The sequence below is a fragment of the Protopterus annectens genome, chromosome 4.part1 (genome assembly GCF_019279795.1).
Source record: "Protopterus annectens isolate FY-2018-M chromosome 4.part1, PAN1.0, whole genome shotgun sequence".
NCBI lineage: Eukaryota > Metazoa > Chordata > Ceratodontiformes > Protopteridae > Protopterus > Protopterus annectens.
This window is the reverse complement of record NC_056734.1, coordinates 721,549,832-721,567,627: the sequence shown is the minus strand read 5'-3', so window position 1 is coordinate 721,567,627 and position 17,796 is coordinate 721,549,832. Positions and strand designations below refer to the sequence as shown.

Here is a 17,796-nt window from a genome sequence, read left to right as displayed (position 1 = left end):
TACTGTCTGTTTTTTCCTTGTCTCTGTAATAAAACAAAAAATCTCTTGTTTTCCGCCTTACTGAACTAGAGTAGGCCAGTTTCAGAGTTGCTGATCCCTGGGCTTTGTTTTTAGTTCCTGTTACTGATCCATTGCCTTATTAGGAAGGAGGGAAGTTTCTTTGCTTACCAGTGGGAGTGGGAAGCACTGAGCGGCCTTTTGTCTGATTTGGTGAAGTTTCAGCCAGAAACTAGTAGTCCATTGGTCGTTTTGGGCCAATTCCTAGCTCCCTTCAGCCCCTGCTATAAAACACGCTAAACGCGTGTAAGCGCGATTTAGCGGAGTTACCACTGTTGCACACAAGAGCAGCGGCGGTTAAACAAGGTTAAACTATTTGGGCCATCTAAATTCCACTCTTCCAATTTTCCCTTAAAACTACCTTCCTCGAGCTGTACTGCTGATCTAACCAGCATATCCTATAACTGAAAAGTTCATCTCTACTTGATTCCCAAGTAGACTATTCTCTATCTGTAAAGCCTAGCACTTACTCCTACAGTACTTGCACCTTGATAAAGCACTCTTATTATAGATAGTACCCCACCAGCCTAAAACCCACTTCCCCGGAGTCCTTTGAAAGTCTCTTTATCTACTACTTCTAGTATGTCGAGGGATCAGTTGCTAGTGTCCTCTCCAGCTCAACTGGTGAACCTGGGAATATTGAGGCAATGTTACAACTGCCTCATGTACACAGACAATCCTCTCCTTCTCCCACAAAACACAAATACATGCGAGAGATGCAACTATACGGCCAAACTGGAGGCTGAGCTCTCTCAACATAGGACTGGCAAGACCAGACAGGAGGAGAAGGTAACCACACACAATACATACCCAGTCACACATGGTACCATCACAACTTCAAATCATACACATACTCACACAAAGACATACTCGGAGGCTCTGATCAAAAATTTACCAAAACAGCAGAGGCCACCAAAGCAGACACCCAAACAACTACCACCTCACGACCCAACACATGCAACACATAGACCACACAGTCAGAGTGTCAAACAGTCACAGCCCTTAAGGCCAAACAAAATGCCAGACACACTTGTCATTGGTGATTCCATAGTCAGACACACTGACGTCCCGCTCACCAGACTGAGTAAAGAGAAGGTCACAGTAAGCTGCCTGTCAGGCGCTAGAATCCGCCACATAACGCAAGCACTCAGGTCTCTCAACAGCAGGTACAAGTGCGACGCAGTCCTTCTCCACGCTGGTGTCAACGACCTGAGACGTACCCCCTTGGACTACATGAAAAGGGACATCGAGGAGCTCTCTGATTATGTAGCCCAGGCAGGTATGACCCTGACCTTGAGCAGTATCCTACCTTCACCTAGAATGATGCCACAATACAGTGATAAGATGATCAGCTTTAATAATTGGCTTAAATTCTGGTGTCATTCAAAGGGGATCAATGTCTGTCTGCCTGGGATGACATGCTGGACAAGCCACGCTGCTTCGCAAGGGACGGCTTGCACCTGTCACCCTGGGCTTCCGGATATTGGCAAAGGCTCTTGCCACCCCCATAGTGCCTTTTTTAGGCAAGGCTAAAATTCTAAACCTACCACCCTAGAACACCAAAAGGAAAAAACTAAGGGTAATGCTGCTCAATGCCAGAAGTCTCAATCTCAAGATGCACGCACTCGAGGCCCTTCTCAATATGGAGAACATCGATGTCTGTGCTGTGACAGAAACCTGGTTCAAGGCTCCTGAGAGCACCCCAGCACTAACAGGTTTCACCTCATATCATGCGTTCCGCCCCAAAATCCGGACAACACCAAGAAAGGAGGGGTGTCCATATTCATAAAGGACACCCACACCTCAAGGTTGGTGGCAACGCATGATGCATCGGAGACCATCCAGGTGCAATTAACCATAGGCAAGACTGCTCTGCAATTTGTAGCATGTTACAGGCCACCCTCTCAAACTCAGGAACCTCACATGGCCTTCCTGAAAACATTGGAGGGATAAATGTATCTCCAAACACCATCATACTAGGTGACTTTAACTACCCTAATATAGACTGGGAACACTACTCAAGCCCGAACACTCTAACCCAAAGATTCCTGGAGTTCATAAACTCAAATGCCATGGAACAACTAGTCACCATCCCCACAAGAGGAGAAAACATACTTGATCTCATCATCACGAACATGGGATCAAAATGTTCAACACCGAAGTATACCCTCACTGGTGAGATCAGATCATAAACTAATCTTGCTGGAGGTCCTCATCCTGCCCCCACCTGAAACAAAAAGACCACAGTGAAAAACTTCTCAAAAGCCGATTTCACACTTCTAAAAACTAGTGTGGTCTCCTTTAAGGCCCCTGAGCCAGTGGTAAACATTACTCAAACCGCTGAATCACTTACAAATGCCTTCTACCAGCACCTACAGGACTGCATGGATCAGGCAATCCCAAACAAAACTAAGACTCTCTGTACCAAAGGCAAGCGTCCAGTCTGGTGGACCCCAGCCATAAACAAGCTCTACAACAAAAGGAGGAAGCTACTACAAGATAGAGCAAAATCCTTGAAAGGTAAGACACCTTTGATCATTATAAGTAAAAACTAAGAGCTCTCATAAAATCATCCAAGGCAAATTTTGAGAGAAAAATCGCCAAGGACTCTAAAGAGAATCATAAGGCCTTCTTTAGCTATGTTAGAAACCTAGGAGGAAACTCCCAGATATGCTCAGAATTAGTTCAAAATGATGTGAAAATTACTGAACCTACACACATTGCCAACATACTGGCTGACAGGTTCAGTGCAAACTTCTCCCCTCCCCAAAAGGAGAGATATCTATTCCAGAGGATTGTAGCCCCCAAACATCTCCAACGCCCAGGTGAGAACTGCCCTCACTAAGGCAAAAACACAGCATCCATGGGACCGGATGGTGTCCCCGGCTGTGTGCTTCATGAACTCAATGAGGAATTAAACCCACAGTTAGGACAGCTGTTTAATCTTAGCCTCACCTCAGGATACGTGCCCAAGGAGTGGCGCACGCCGACTGTGGTCCCACTTCATAAGGGCGGTGCCTCCACAGACCCTGGAAATTACCGCCCATTAGCTTGCCAAGCCTTATCTGCAAAGCCATGGAGAGGATCATAATGGAACTCATAAATAAAGACATAGGGAACTTGCAGACTTTGGATCCAACTCAGTTTGGCTTTGTCAAAGGCAGATCCTGCCTCTTAAACTTGGTTGACTTTTTCGAGACAGTCACCAAGGCCATTGATGAGGGAAAGGCAGTCCATACAGCCTACCTCGACCTGGCAAAGGCCTTGACACAATACCCCACTCAGGTATCATCGAAAAACTCATCAGCTTGAATGTAAACCCATACATCACAAGATGGGTTGCAAACTGGCTAAGTGACAGAACCCACAGGGTCAGAGTTGCTGGAGCCATGTCAGACTCAAAGCCTGTCACAAGTGGTGTCCCACAGGGCTCAGTCCTGGGTCCACTCTTGTTCGGCATCTACTTTTCTGAAGTACAAGCAAACACAGGAGGGTTATGGCTGACAAAGTTTGCAGATGACTGCAAACTGGGCGCCATAGTCGAAAACACATCTGACACAGATATCCTCCAGAAGGGCCTCACAGAAATGGATAACTGGTGCCAGAGCCATGGTCTGAAGTTAAACGCCAAAAAATGCATAGTCATACCCTTTGGGAAAAACAAGGCTACCCCTAGCTACCATATAGGTGGCAATCCACTGAGCACAGAAAAAGTCATCAGAGATCTGGGGACCCAGGTTGACAGTAGCCTTGCGTTTGACACTCATGTTGCTAAAGTAGTTAGGAAAACCTTCTATATCACCCACCTGATCATGAAGGGATTCACATCTAGATCAAGGGAGGTCATCGTCCCCTGTACTCATCACTTATTAGACCTATGATTGAGTACAATGCCCGTTCGAATGTATCTGACCAGACACCTGCTGCAGCTTGAAAGGCCCCAAAGTTCCTCACCAAAAGGATAAAGGGTCTCAAAAATATGTCTTATGCTGCCCGACTGAAAGAACTCCAGCTCTATTCAGTCTCATACCGCTTGCTCAGAGGTGACCTGTGCCTGACATATAAGGCCATGTCAAACCCAGATTTGATGAATATGCTTCACCTCAAAAAATCTAGATCCCTCAGAACCACAAGGGCGGGAGACTTAAACCTTGACACGGTTATAAATAGAACGTGCTGGAGGGACAGATTCATCACCCAGAGACTCCCTATGCTGTGGAACAAAATCCCGGTACATGTGAGGCAGAGCACCTCTCTGGTCCTGTTCAAGAGGAATCTTGACCAATGGATGGGAGATTGCAGATATACCCCAGGGATTACTTCAGCGTCACTGCTTGACAGAGGCACAGCAAAATGATAGGCATAGTTTTTATTCAAACTAAAGGGGTGGCGAAAGCCACATAACTATGGGCTAGGCTTATAAATGCCCTTGGGCAGATAGCCTAGTATGAACCTATGAACCTATGAACCTATAAATAATTGTATGGTATATATTACATTATAGACATGTAAAAACTAATGCCTTAATGGTCTATTGGCCAAAAACGGCTTAAGTGTAACTCTGTCATTAAGTTTTTACATGTCTATAATGTAATATATACCATACAATTATTTTATTTCTATACTTAGTTTTAGGCTAGTACTATTAGCATTGAAAATTGATGTATGTATTTTTAAACATTTTTAAACATTTTTGTTTGTTTTGATTTGTTACACCTGAACAGGTAGTGATGTCATTTTGGCATTTAAATATCCATGTTCTTGACTGCCTTTTGATGTCTGAAGAAGCGTTGATTCAAACGTGAAAGCGCTTACCTAACTGCAGTCTTCATTTCTTTGTTTTTAGCAGCATTAAATGTTGGATTTTATGGATTATTTTATGAACTACTTGGGTCTTTATTGAACATGCGGTTCATGGTGCACTCCTCAGTTATTATTGTCTTCATATATACTCCCTCTTGCTCAAGTTCCTGTCCCAGGCTGATGTTTTCTTGGTGTTGCAGCTTTCTTGCTTTAATGGTTGCTTTTGCACATTTATCAAGACTGAATGACATTCTTATGTCATCTGAAAAAGCTTTGACCACTTACAGTTGTGATTTCAGTTTCTCATCTGATGAACTATACGGTTTTAAATCATCCACAAAAAGAAGGCAAGAAGTCTTTACCCTTTGTTGTTTTCTGGGGCCAAATTGTAGCCATGACCTAATCTGTTAAGTATACAGATTAATGGGTTAAGGGCAAGACAAAAGATTAGCAATGACAGAGTCACCCTGGAATATCCCCCTTTAAATTTTTATCCCTGGAATAATATTCTCTCCTTTATCATGGCTTCACTGTAAAGTGGTTTGCCACTGTTTCATGGTCACTGTAATGCAATCGATCAGTGTAGGGTGTATTTTATACATTTTTAAACATTTTGTGCTCTCAGCTGTGATAGTTTCTGTATGATACCTGAGTGTTGGATAGTGTCTTGGTGACGTCCTCAAAGAAGTCAACCAAGTTTAATAGACAAGATCTACCCTTAACGAATCTGAACTGGTTTGGGTCTGGAGTGTGGAGGTTACCTATCTCCTTGGTAATAAGGTCCAGAATGATTCTTTTCTTGTCCTTGCAAATGAGGATAGTCAGGCATATGGGTCTATAATTTCCAGGATGGGTTCTTGGCCACCCCTTATGCAGAGGGATGACTGTGGCTGTACTCCATTCTGCTGGAATGTAGCTAGTCCTAAGGCTGTGGTTAAATAGGGGTCTAAGAGGGTCAGCTAGGTCATATTTCAAGTTATTTAAAAGGCAGCCTTGGATGTTGTCTGTTCTAATTGCTGCCATGATTTTGGCCTTAGAGAGCACAGCTATGACCTGCTCTCTAGAGAAATTAGGCAATGGAGTGTTGGCTGGTATACTTTGGGGGATGGCCAATGTGGACAAGGGAATGAAGTTTGATCCAAATCTGTCTGCAAGCATGTTGGCTATTTCCTGTGGCTGAGTATGGGTGGTACCATCCACAACCAGTTCTGCACATAGCTGGGTACTCCCCTTACGGTTTCAGACATAGTTACAAAATGCCTTATGATTTTGTTTAGCTAGGGAGGCTATTTTTGCTCCATAGTTTGCTTTGGATAACTTGATTAGATTTGTTTGTTTAGACTGGTGAGGAAATTCTTCCTGTGAGGAGTCATTTCCCTCTTGTTTTTAGACATTAGTTTCTATTTTTTTTTTTTTTTTATAGCCTGTTTATACTGGGGGTCCACCAACGTGGCTTGTTTTTCCACCAAGATCTGGTTTTAATCCAGTTTGGTACAGCTGATTCTATACAGCTACTTAAGTGGTTCTACAAGGTGTTGGTGTACACCTCTGCATAGGAGTCTGTGTTATCTGTGTTCAGGGGGGCTTTGAAATTTCATATGGCCTCACTTAGTAGGAGGTAATTTGTCTTGGAAAAAATTTTTGCTAGTTTTTGTTCTTGATGGAATATCTGACCTTACAATTATTTCAAAGGAGACTGGTTTATGAATCAATCTTACAAGGGAGGGCATCAGACCGGGAGGGGAGGATGCAATGCTTCCCCAATGTTAGTGAGTATTATGTCTAGGATATTGAGCCTCTTATGGGTGTGCTGACTAGCTGTTCTAGGGTATTTGCATTGATAAAGTCCAAGAAACTCTGAGCCTGCATGTTTGTGGCTATGTAGGAACCCCAGTCAATGGTAGGATAATTACAATCACCCACGAGTAAGATATTGGACTGCATGGTAAGTGACTCCAGTAAGTCCAAGTATGTGGTATGCTTTTCCTGGTTCATAGTGGGAGACCTGTAGCTGCTGATGATGTGGTAGGGGATTTTTCCTATGGTTACTTGGACATGGAGTAGCTTGAGAGAGTCAGACTGTTTGACCAGACTCGAGGTGTACTTATCCTTATTGAAATGGATACACCTCCTCCTTTGGTTCTTTCCCTCTCAGTTTGTAGTATGGATGTATGGAAGGCTTTGTAGCCCTGAATGGCTGGGGTACTTTCTGTGGTTCTGAAACATGTCTCAGTAACTGCACAGATGTACAGCATCTTCCAAGGTGAGAAGGGCTTCCAGGGAGGGCAATTTCTTGTTAAGACTCCTATCATTGAGCAGCAGTACCTTGAGCTTATCCAGAGAAGATTTTGTTACATTGGGAGATTGGTTATTTTGACACTGCCAAAAACAAAGCACATTAGAAGTGGCTAATGCCTTTGCCAGTATCAGAAAGCCTAGAAGAGACAGATGCAGACCATCTCTGGCAAAGCGGCATGGCCTGTCCAAGCTGACAGATACTGGATCCCCTTGGAGTGACACTAGAAATTTGGCCAATTGTTAAAGTCAATCATTGTGTGTTTGTATTGCAGCATCATCTTGGTAATGGTAGAATGCTGCTCACTGCTAGGCTCATACCTGTCTGTGACACATAATCTGAGAGTTCAGTCATGTCTCTCTTTATATAGTCCAGGAAGGTACATTTCAGGTCATTCTCACACACATGGAACATGACAGAGTCCTTCTGGTACTTGTGGTTGAGTGACCTGATGGATCTTGGCACCTGACAGGCAGCTAACTGTAACCATCTCCTTGTCCAGCATGGTGAAGGGGACATATGTGTGTCTCACTATGGAATCACGTATGACTACTACACTGGGTTTAGTGGTGAGATGCCTTATGGACTTGTTTGTTGAGACACTGGTGTGTGTGTTTTATTATGTGTTGTGGTTGCTGTTGGCTTTGTTATGTGTGGGTTCTGAAGGCTGCATTTGGGAATCCCCTGGGCTTTTGGTAAGTTACTAGTAAGTACCTCCACATATGTGGGTTTATGTGTCAAGTCCTTAATTGGTGTGGGAAGTGCTGTACATGAGCTGACACACTTTTTGGTATTATATCTGCCTTTATGTGCCTTGCCTCCAGTTTCATAGTGTAACTACATCTCACACGTATAATATTTGTTTTAGGACTAAGTGGTTGTCAGTGTACATGAGACAATTGCGACATTACCTCAGGATGTCCATGTCCACCAGGTTGGCCATAGAGATGATGGGAAGCTGCCCAACCATGATTGCAGAACTTTAGTATGCTTTCTTTGGGGGAATGGAGTGGGTTGCTGTGACTGGACTGTGCAGGGATTAGGTGCGAGAGCTGTACTTGTGTAGATTATGGTTATCCAATAAAGCAATGCTGTTCATCTCACAAATGGGTTGCTCCTAGAGCAGCAGAGTGTGATGATTGGTTACACTGGTGGTTGTTTAAGGTAAAACCTGTTTACAAGACGTCTGTGTCTATACAGGGCACTGCTAACTGCCACTGCGTGGTGAGTAGCACTGTGCAAATGTAAGGTTTAAATATTAGCTGGAATAAACAAGAATAAGGCAAACTTCCAATCAGGAAGCAGGCAATGAGCCTTCCTCTAGCAATTCCTAACTCAGATGTGCCTAAATCTAAACATTTCTGCCACAAGAGTGCAGCAAAAAGCACTCTTAATGTAGGATGGCTCGTATAGTGCTCAAGTATAAATAAAAAAAAACAGAATCTAGATTCAGCAGCCCTGAATCTAGTTGATAGAGTGTAACCAGCTAGCAACAGATAACAGTACAGTTTTGAGAGTGCAGAAATGCAGCAAATATAACAGCAGTAAACAGTAATTAGATACAAAAACACTCAGCGAAGTGGAATGAAAGTATAAATAGTAACTCTTTTTAGCTTTTCAGGAAAAAAATGTTCTAAATAAGTAACTTACAGATGATGCGCCTTTAATACAGTCTTTCACCTAATCTGTACTATATCATATCGTATAAAAAAGACAAAATTGTATAGATTCACATTATGGTCTGGGCCAGCAGCACATAATACACATATCCAAGAAAACTTCCCAGAAAACAACCATAATTAAACAAAACAGAGTTACATGTTTTAAATTTACCTATTTTATGGTAAAGCTCAGGTAGCTGAATTTCTACCTTCTCTCTTTGGAACAGATGATATTCTGCTTGCTCACAAACCGGTGGAACCATGTTGAACTGTCTTGCTACAGAATAGGCCTCCTGTTGGGATGTAAGAATATAGTTTTATCCAACATTTCAACTTATAACATGCTGAATAAATTAATGCAAGCAATATCTACTTTACTTGTCACTAAATTCAGAATGAAGTGCTTAGATATACTCTGAGTAAGACATCAGTCCCACCTCTTGGTGAGCTGTTTATATTTACAGATAAACAAATGAGGCATCCTAGGCAACCTAGAGTTAGCTACCTTATATGGTTAATGTGTTCAGTAAAGTCATGCTATATAATACAGATATCACAAGCTTTTTTCATTACTTGTGAAACAAATGCATACTCTACAGGCAATAAACAAATATCTAAATCTTCCTTTTCGATTGCCTAAAATAGTCTTTTTGGCAGTGTAAAACTCTCATTCAACCATATAGTACATTTTTTGTTTATTTCCATTTAACACCTATAGCCCTTATGGCGTCTAGACCTTTTTTGGGTATGGCTTCTTCATCTAAGTGACATACCAGCTAATAATAGGCAGAGTTAAAAAGGGCAAGGACATATTAACAAAATGACAATATGATTCTTAATCTATGATGTCCTACAGTACAGAAATTAATCACTGCCTGTCACTTATTATTTATACTTAATACTTTTATAACTGAGAGACCTATATGCTGTTGAGGGATATGATTGGAAATGCCATGGTGGGAGATAGGAAAATTCATTGTCAATTCCCATTTATATCACACTAAAATGAAAATATTGCTAATTGTTTAAATAATTATGAAAATAAGCAATACATCCATATATATTTAATACTTCAAAAAAAAAAAAAAAGGGTGACACAAACTATTGCACGGGATCAGTTAAGCCATAGATATTGCTGAAGAAAACTGTCATTAATATTTGCACCGTATCGCTTGTTCGTTTCTAACACATATGACAACAAACCTGGGGTTTTGTTTAGATGCTTTAATACATAGAAACACATCAGGATGGATAACAGCATCATAAAATAAAAATGAACTAGTTAACAGACAGACCTTACATACATACATGTTTACATCTCAACAGCTTACTACAGAATGGCAGTCAGACTTGCACAGGCTCAGTATTTATACACTGGTGCAAGCCCTTGGATAGCTTCTTAAAGATATACTGTATACACACATATTGATCTACATCCCCCCCTCTTAAAAAGATTTCCCTTTATACAAAACAATATCAGAGATAGACATGCATTACTATATACATTAGAAACAAAACACAATGTTCATGTCCAATTGCTTCATATCTGTTACAGGGTTTAGAAATGTGGCCATATCTCGTAACATAACAGTTGGGACCAAATTTAGCAACAGGGACAGTCTGTGGTGCACAACTCATATTAAGAACTTTTGGACTCATCACAGGAATGGGAATGTCCTCTGGAACTTCCTCTGGAATTGGAACAATGGACAACTCACTCTGAGATAAAGAGTCTTTCTCACAGGCTATGTGCTGTGGTATAGGCTCAGACACTGGTCTCAAATGCTGCTGATTCCACCTAATGATTGCTCCTTCTGATTCCACAATGTACGATCTCAGATCTGGATTAATATTCTTCATGACACCAATCCAGTCATAACCCTTGGACATTTGCATCCTTACAACTTCTCCCTCAAATAATGGATTGAGTTGTTTACTGGTCTTTTCGTAGTAGGACTTCTGGTTTAGGCACTTCTTCAACAGATTGGCTTTCACTAATCTGTTGTTCTTGACACATGGAACCAGCAGTTGACTACTGATTGGTAATGTGGTTCTGGTTTGTCTCGACAGAAGTCTCTGAGCAGGTGAACCAAGATGTTTATCATGAGAAACATTTCTGAGATTCAAAAGATTCAGGAAAACATCACTATTATCTCATTTTGACTTCTCTAGCAACTGCTTTACACTTTGAACTGCACATTCTCCCAAACCATTTGACTGCGGGTACTCAGGACTAATTGTGAAATGAGTAAAGTCCGATTCTTCAAAAAATCATTTGAACTGTTAGCTTGGGAACTGCATGCCATTGTCAGAAATAACTTTGTGCGGACTACCATGTACAGCAAAATGATGCTTCATCTTAGTAATGACAGTACTGGATGCTAGGTTAGGAAGTAAGTCAGTGTTGGACCAATTGGAGTAAGACTCTACTAAAACCAAATAATGTTGACCATTCCACTTGAAGATATCAGTGGCTACTGTCGACCAAGGTAGGTCTGGAATCTAGTTAAGCTGCAGTGGTTCCTTCTGTTAATGTGGCTTTGTACACACATAGCAAGATGAAAGTGATCTTTCAATGTCTAGTGACATAGAAGGCCAAAATACTAGTCCTCTCGCCCTTTTTTTGTTAGATTTGGATCCTGGGTGACCAGGATGCAAAATAATAATGTACTCGGGTTGCAAGGGCTTTGGAACAATTACTTTTGGACCTTTCATATTGATACCTTTGTCAGACAAACTCTCATCTATGTATGGAAAATAAGGATGCACTTCTTGAGGAAAACTAGATTGCTTTGACGGCCATCCTTGTTTGATGAAGTGGTTGAGTCTCTCTAAAACTGGATCTGTGGCTGTGTGATTTCTCAGCTCATCAAGACGTGTGGAAGAAAAATCTCTCACTTCCATGACTTCAAAATTAAGGTTCTCATTCTCATGCTGTTCTGTGGTGTTTCTGGGCAATCTGGATAAGGTATTAGCAAAGCATAAAGCAGGGATAAAGCAGTCCCAGCTCCTGTTTGTTTGGCTAGAATTAAGCTAGATATAGCATTTTCAACTTCAGGGCTAAAGTATTTGTTAACCATTTTGTGTCGTATAAAAACTCCCAGCATAATTTGATACCACTATCTGATTTACTATAATATATCCCTCTTAAGTAGTAGGCATAGCTTCCATTTGTCAATGTAGTTTTGTGTTTGCCAATACAGCTAAACACTAGAATACCGCTATATGATTTGGAATAGATCCCTAGTTTAGTGGCGTTCTTGAAGCTTGCGGCAGTCACAGCTTCTGTGTTTTCTTGGGTAGTTTCTGATTGCCAACAAGTCTCAACACTATAGTGCCATTACTAATTTTTTGTATTAAATCCCTCTGTAGTAGAGCTTGGAAGCTTGCACTCGCAGCTCCCGTTTGTTGGGCTAGATTCTAATTATCCTTGTGGTTATAGCATGTTCTTAGAAATATTTTCCTGTAATTCAAACAGCTTTCTACTATTTTACCACTCTGGATTTGCAGTCTGATACCAGATGTGGCATTACAACTGCAATGTATGTTTTATTTTGTCTGCCAATTGCATTTTAATGATTATTTATGTAATATTTTAAGTGCTACATTGATTTGTTTCACCTCCAGTGTCTTCCCCTTTCACTCACCTCCCTCCTTACCCATGCACCACCTACACACGCACAATTCAAGGGAACTGCAGCACATTTAAATCGCTAACCTATCTGCAGTGTATCTTATCTCCCTGCAAACCTCTAGCTAAATAGTAACCATTTTCTTTATCATATTCTTCTTTACAGCCAAATATCGCTGCGATCCCTGCTACTTGGGCCTCCCACCACTATGTTGAATACACTGCCCTGGAAATAGCTACAAGAATCCCTGCAACGTCCTCTTTTTAAGAAAATTCACCAAAGTGAACAATCTAACCTTAAACTCCTCAACCTCCCTTCAGAACTGTTGAGTGTATGTATGTATCTGAACTGTAATTGTTTGTAGCAGTATTGCCCCAGTACAGAGCTCAGCCATGTGTTCTCTAGCAGCATGTTCCAATTAGAATCCCCATCTTCACGTTGCCCTCCCATTTCTGTTCTTTCTTTTTTTATGCTACTCTCAGGTTCCACCATATTGCCATTGTAAGGTTTGGCCACTAGGTGGCAGTGCTATCCCTCTTTTCACATTTCAATTACCAAACCCACTTAATTACCCTTTCTCCCGTGTATTCCGCACTTAGCCCTACTAGACTAGATACTTTACAAAAGATATATTTCTCTCTGAAATCTTCCTTGTTCACCCTAGTTTAACCCATTTTTTTTGCTATAATTACAAAATCAAAATTCTATCTAGCTGTTATCCATCACGTATAGTATCCCATAGTCAACCCTTCAGTGGATCACAACATACCTTACTCTAAGTCATTTTCAGGACTTTTTTCTACACTTTTCTCTAACTAAATTTACTTCTTTATTCTTAACTTATGCCTATCACTGTCTCACTTTCTTCACATTGACTGATTGTTTTTTTTCCTTACATTGCCCTCTATCTCCTCGGCCCGGCTCTTCCCACTCTGTTCACCCTGCAGGCTCACTCCGCTCCCCTACCCTACCTCCATTTCCACTCACCCCCACTGCAGCTAAACTTAAACCTGCTAAACCTTTCCCACCCAAGCCAACACGCCCACCAATCAGGTCACACCAATAATTCCCCACTCAAATATACTACGACACACCCTTATCTCAAGCTCCTTCTAACTGCACCTTTGTCTTGGGTCTAACACATCCCTCCCCTCCTATCACTAAAAGTAACATAAAATAGGAATAACAAAAAAGCACAATGTCCTTCTTACATCTAAAAGTAGCACTTTACATAGTAACTATTCTTGTCCTTCTTTTATTTTCCATACTCACACCCTACCACACACAACTTAGTCTCACCAGCCCAACTCAGTGGCAAACCAACACTGTAGCCAATTCACTAAAACTTCAACATTTCCCACTATCTCCACACGATCATGCCCCAACCCTTCGATATTCCTGCATAAATAATAAAACAATTAACAAAGTTAACCCCTACTCATCCCTAAAGCAAACTAAAATACTACAAAAACTACTTAAGCTCTACCTAATTCTAACCCAAAAACTCACTTGCTGCGGTGATATACATCCTAACCCAGGACCTACCTGTTCTCCCCATCCAAACCTTAACCAACCAAATCTTCTCAACAGGAGGATTAACGCCTCTCTTCTATTCTTAAACATCAATGTTAGAAATATACTTAGCAAAGGTCAAGACCTTCATGCCCTTTTTACCTTTTATAAACCTGATTTAGCCATACTAACAGAAACCTGGGTTAAACCAGAACATCACGATAATGAAATTACACCCCCTTGCTATAACATCTTATGGAAGGATAGGACAGGAAAAAAATGAGGAGGTGTAGCCAGAATGTATCAGAATCATCTCATATTGTAGCAAGTTAACTACAACCCCCAAGAAGTTAATGATACTGAACTGATTATTGCTATATTAAAAATAAATTCTAACAAACATATACTTGTAGCAGGTGTCTACATCCCACCAGGAAACAACATTGCCACTATGGAGAACCTTTTATCCTGGATCGCTATCTCCCACCCACATGAGATCATAATCCTAGGAGATTTTAACATTGACTGGTCCAACTGTACCAAATGCAACCCCTCTACCCATATTAATCTTCATGGGTTTACACAAATCATAGACACCCTCACTAGAATAGACAAAAAAATCTAATTGTCATTCCATCTTAGACTGGATACTTCTGTCTGACCCCTCCTTTGCACACCAGTCAGGCTGCCTACCAGACAGCTTGAGTGACCACCAACCAACATATCTTATTGGGAATAAATCCCACCATTGCAACCAACCCACCCTTAGAATAGTTCATAACAAAAAGAACTTCAAAGCTAAGGACCTAAACAACGAACTAAAAAACAGTAATTGGTCCCTCCTAAAACAACTACCCCTTGATGAAGCAGTTGATTACTTTATCTCCACCTTTCTCAATGTCCTGAGCTATCATGCACCAGCCCGAACTATCAGACTTAAAACAAACTATGCCCCCTGGTTAACAAAAGAGACTAAAGCCATAATGAAAGATAGAGACAGAGCCTGGGCTCAATATCATAAACTTAGAACCACTACCACAAAACAAAACTACTCTGCACTCCGTAATAAGACCAAACAACTCATTAAACTTGATAAAGCCAAATACTACAAAACCTTACAAGAAAGACACACTAATAACCCTCAGAAATTCTGGGCCTCAATTAATAAATTACTGCACCCAGGTAAAACCGGCACTCCCACACCTATATTACCAACCAACATTGTGGACACCCCCACACAATTCAACAAATTCTTTACTGAAACAGTACAAGTCCTTTCTAGCACCCTAAATAGCTCCACCAGCACCATCCTTTCTCCAACCCCCACTACCCCTGCTACAAAACAGTCTCCCTCTAGCTTCTCCTTATCTCCAGCACCCACTCAACTTATTACTAAGCTCCTCAAAAAATTAAAACCTACCACACTATCTGCTGACAAACTTCCAGCTGACTTCCTTCAACTGACAGCTGAAACCATATCCTACCCTGTATCTATCCTCATAAACAGACATATCTGAATATAAAAAACCTAACCTGTGGAAAATATCTCATATTATTCCACTCCACAAAGGCAGCAACTCCCTTGAACTGATCAACTACCGGCCAATTGCAATCTTATCACCTTTATGAAAAATTTTAGAAAGAGTAGTACATTCACAGCTAATGCAATACCTCCTAAAAATAGCCTTATATCAATATCCCAACATGGTTTTCGGTCTTCCCATAGTACCACAACAGCCTTACTCTCTTATACTAATATAGTTAATACCCACAGAAACAACGGTCTTATTATATCTTCTGTATTCTTAGACTTATCTAAAGCCTTTGATATGGTCAACCACAGCATACTACTCAACACTCTATCTACCCTTAACATAAACGCCATCACCATATCATGGTTCAATAACTATCTATCTGGCCATCAATAAGCAGTGCTTTGGCAGGACCAACTATCCCCCCCTTCTACCTGTAACTACAGGAGTTCCACAAGGATCGATACTTGGGCCTCTACTATTCTCTATATACACAAATCAGATAGAAGTCTACTGTCCCTCTGCCTCTATAGTACAATATGCAGACAATACTACCATCATATGTGCCACCCCAACCTTAAGCAAACTTCAAACAATAACACAGAATAACTTTACTCTGGCTAAAGTATGGTTTTCCAGGATTAAACTTCTACTCAACCCTAAAAAAACAAAACTTATTCTCTTCAGTCCTGGTAGATCCTCTGCACCAAATACTGACTTCACCATAAACTCCAGGGATAACACCACTATCACCCTAACAACACACACTAAACTCCTAGGAGTAGTACTTGACAACAATCTCAAATCTGACATACACATAGCACAAACAATCAAAAAAGTAAACAAAAAACTGGGTCTCCTGTATAGGAACAGGCAATTCATGACCAACTATACCAAAGCCGCTGTCACAAGAACTCACCTGTTATCCACCCTACTGTACACCTCTCCAATCCTGATTAATCTTTGCCAGAGCGAACAAAACAAAATGGCATCTTGCTATAACAAGATTGCTAAATTTGCCACTGGCGCCTCAAATAGATCCCGTCACTGTCTCTCCCTTAAACAGCTCAACTGGCTTGAGTTGCCCCAACTACTACTTACTACACAACTCTTCGCAGCCCACAAACTGTACTACCACCCTGACAAAACTCCAGCATTACAAAATCTAATATAGCCCTACACTACCACCCGTACCTTACGATCTACAGACCAAACTCTCATAACTGTCATTAAACATAAGAATGAAGCAGGCAAAGCTCTCCTTGGTTGTACAATAGCTAAAATATGGAACTCACTCCCTAAGAACATAATTTTTACCAGCTCTGTTTCACTATTCAAGAAACTAAACACCCACTACTCTACCAATTGGCTGTGCCCATGTGACCCCCCAGATTAACTCACTTTCCTTTCAGTACTGCAATGATTCTGCAGAACCTTCTCCTCTTATCTATTAACTACTTATTTCTTACCAAACAAGGTTTTTAAGTCACTTATTCTTCTAAACAATGTTTATTCTGAAGATATTTGTTCTATTCACCTATGTAAAAAAGTTAAATATGTTCCTATATGTGTAATAAAATGTAAATGCATTGTCACTTTTGTTTGTTTGTTTGTTTTTTTTTTTATGTGGAGCTTTTTTCCCCGGGCCTCTGCTGAAAATGGACCTGCGTCCAGTCGGACTTTCCCGGTCATCAAATGTAAAATAAAAATAAATAAATAAAAAATAAATAAAGAAGTTTGCCTTTTTTGTAGACAAGATTGAAATTATAAAAAAACAAGAGCAAACCAATAAATTAGTCCAATGCAGCTCCAAGTAATGGCCAGTTAAAAACTCAGGCATCATCAGAGTGGTAAACTATTGTTAATAGACCAACTATTATAAATAAATTAAAAAAATCCCGCCCTTTGTAACCAACCTATCAATGAAAAGTTCTGACCAGATGATGTTAAAAATGTCAAAAAAGCAGCGTATTATTAAAACACTCTTACAACTTTCAAAGAATTAATTTAAATAAAAAATATATATAAATATATGTAATTAAATATATTAAATAAAAAAATCAAGTACATTGAATATTAGTTAATAAATATTAAATAAACTCCCCCAAAATGAACATCCATACATAAAAAAATGTATCTATATGTCTAGTTTATATGAAAAGAGATCTGTATTTTAAAATACTTGCCATAAAAATATACTCATTGATCCCTGGGGGTCTAGATGCATTTAATCTCAATTGCCACATAGTCTCCCTCATCTCTAATAAAATCTTAAAATCACCACATCTGTCGTTGTCAGGAAT

At 40.5% G+C, this 17,796-nt stretch overlaps 1 protein-coding gene across 1 annotated transcript in view; it reads right to left on the bottom strand.

The window, feature by feature from the left end:
- KCNAB1 (potassium voltage-gated channel subfamily A regulatory beta subunit 1) overlaps positions 1–17,796 on the bottom strand; it is a 1,829,051-nt gene that overhangs the window by 125,971 nt on the left and 1,685,284 nt on the right. Inside the window, exon 10 of the mRNA XM_044070489.1 lies at positions 8,990–9,110. Coding sequence (XP_043926424.1) covers positions 8,990–9,110 — 121 coding nt within the window. The remainder of the gene's footprint in view (positions 1–8,989; positions 9,111–17,796) is intronic.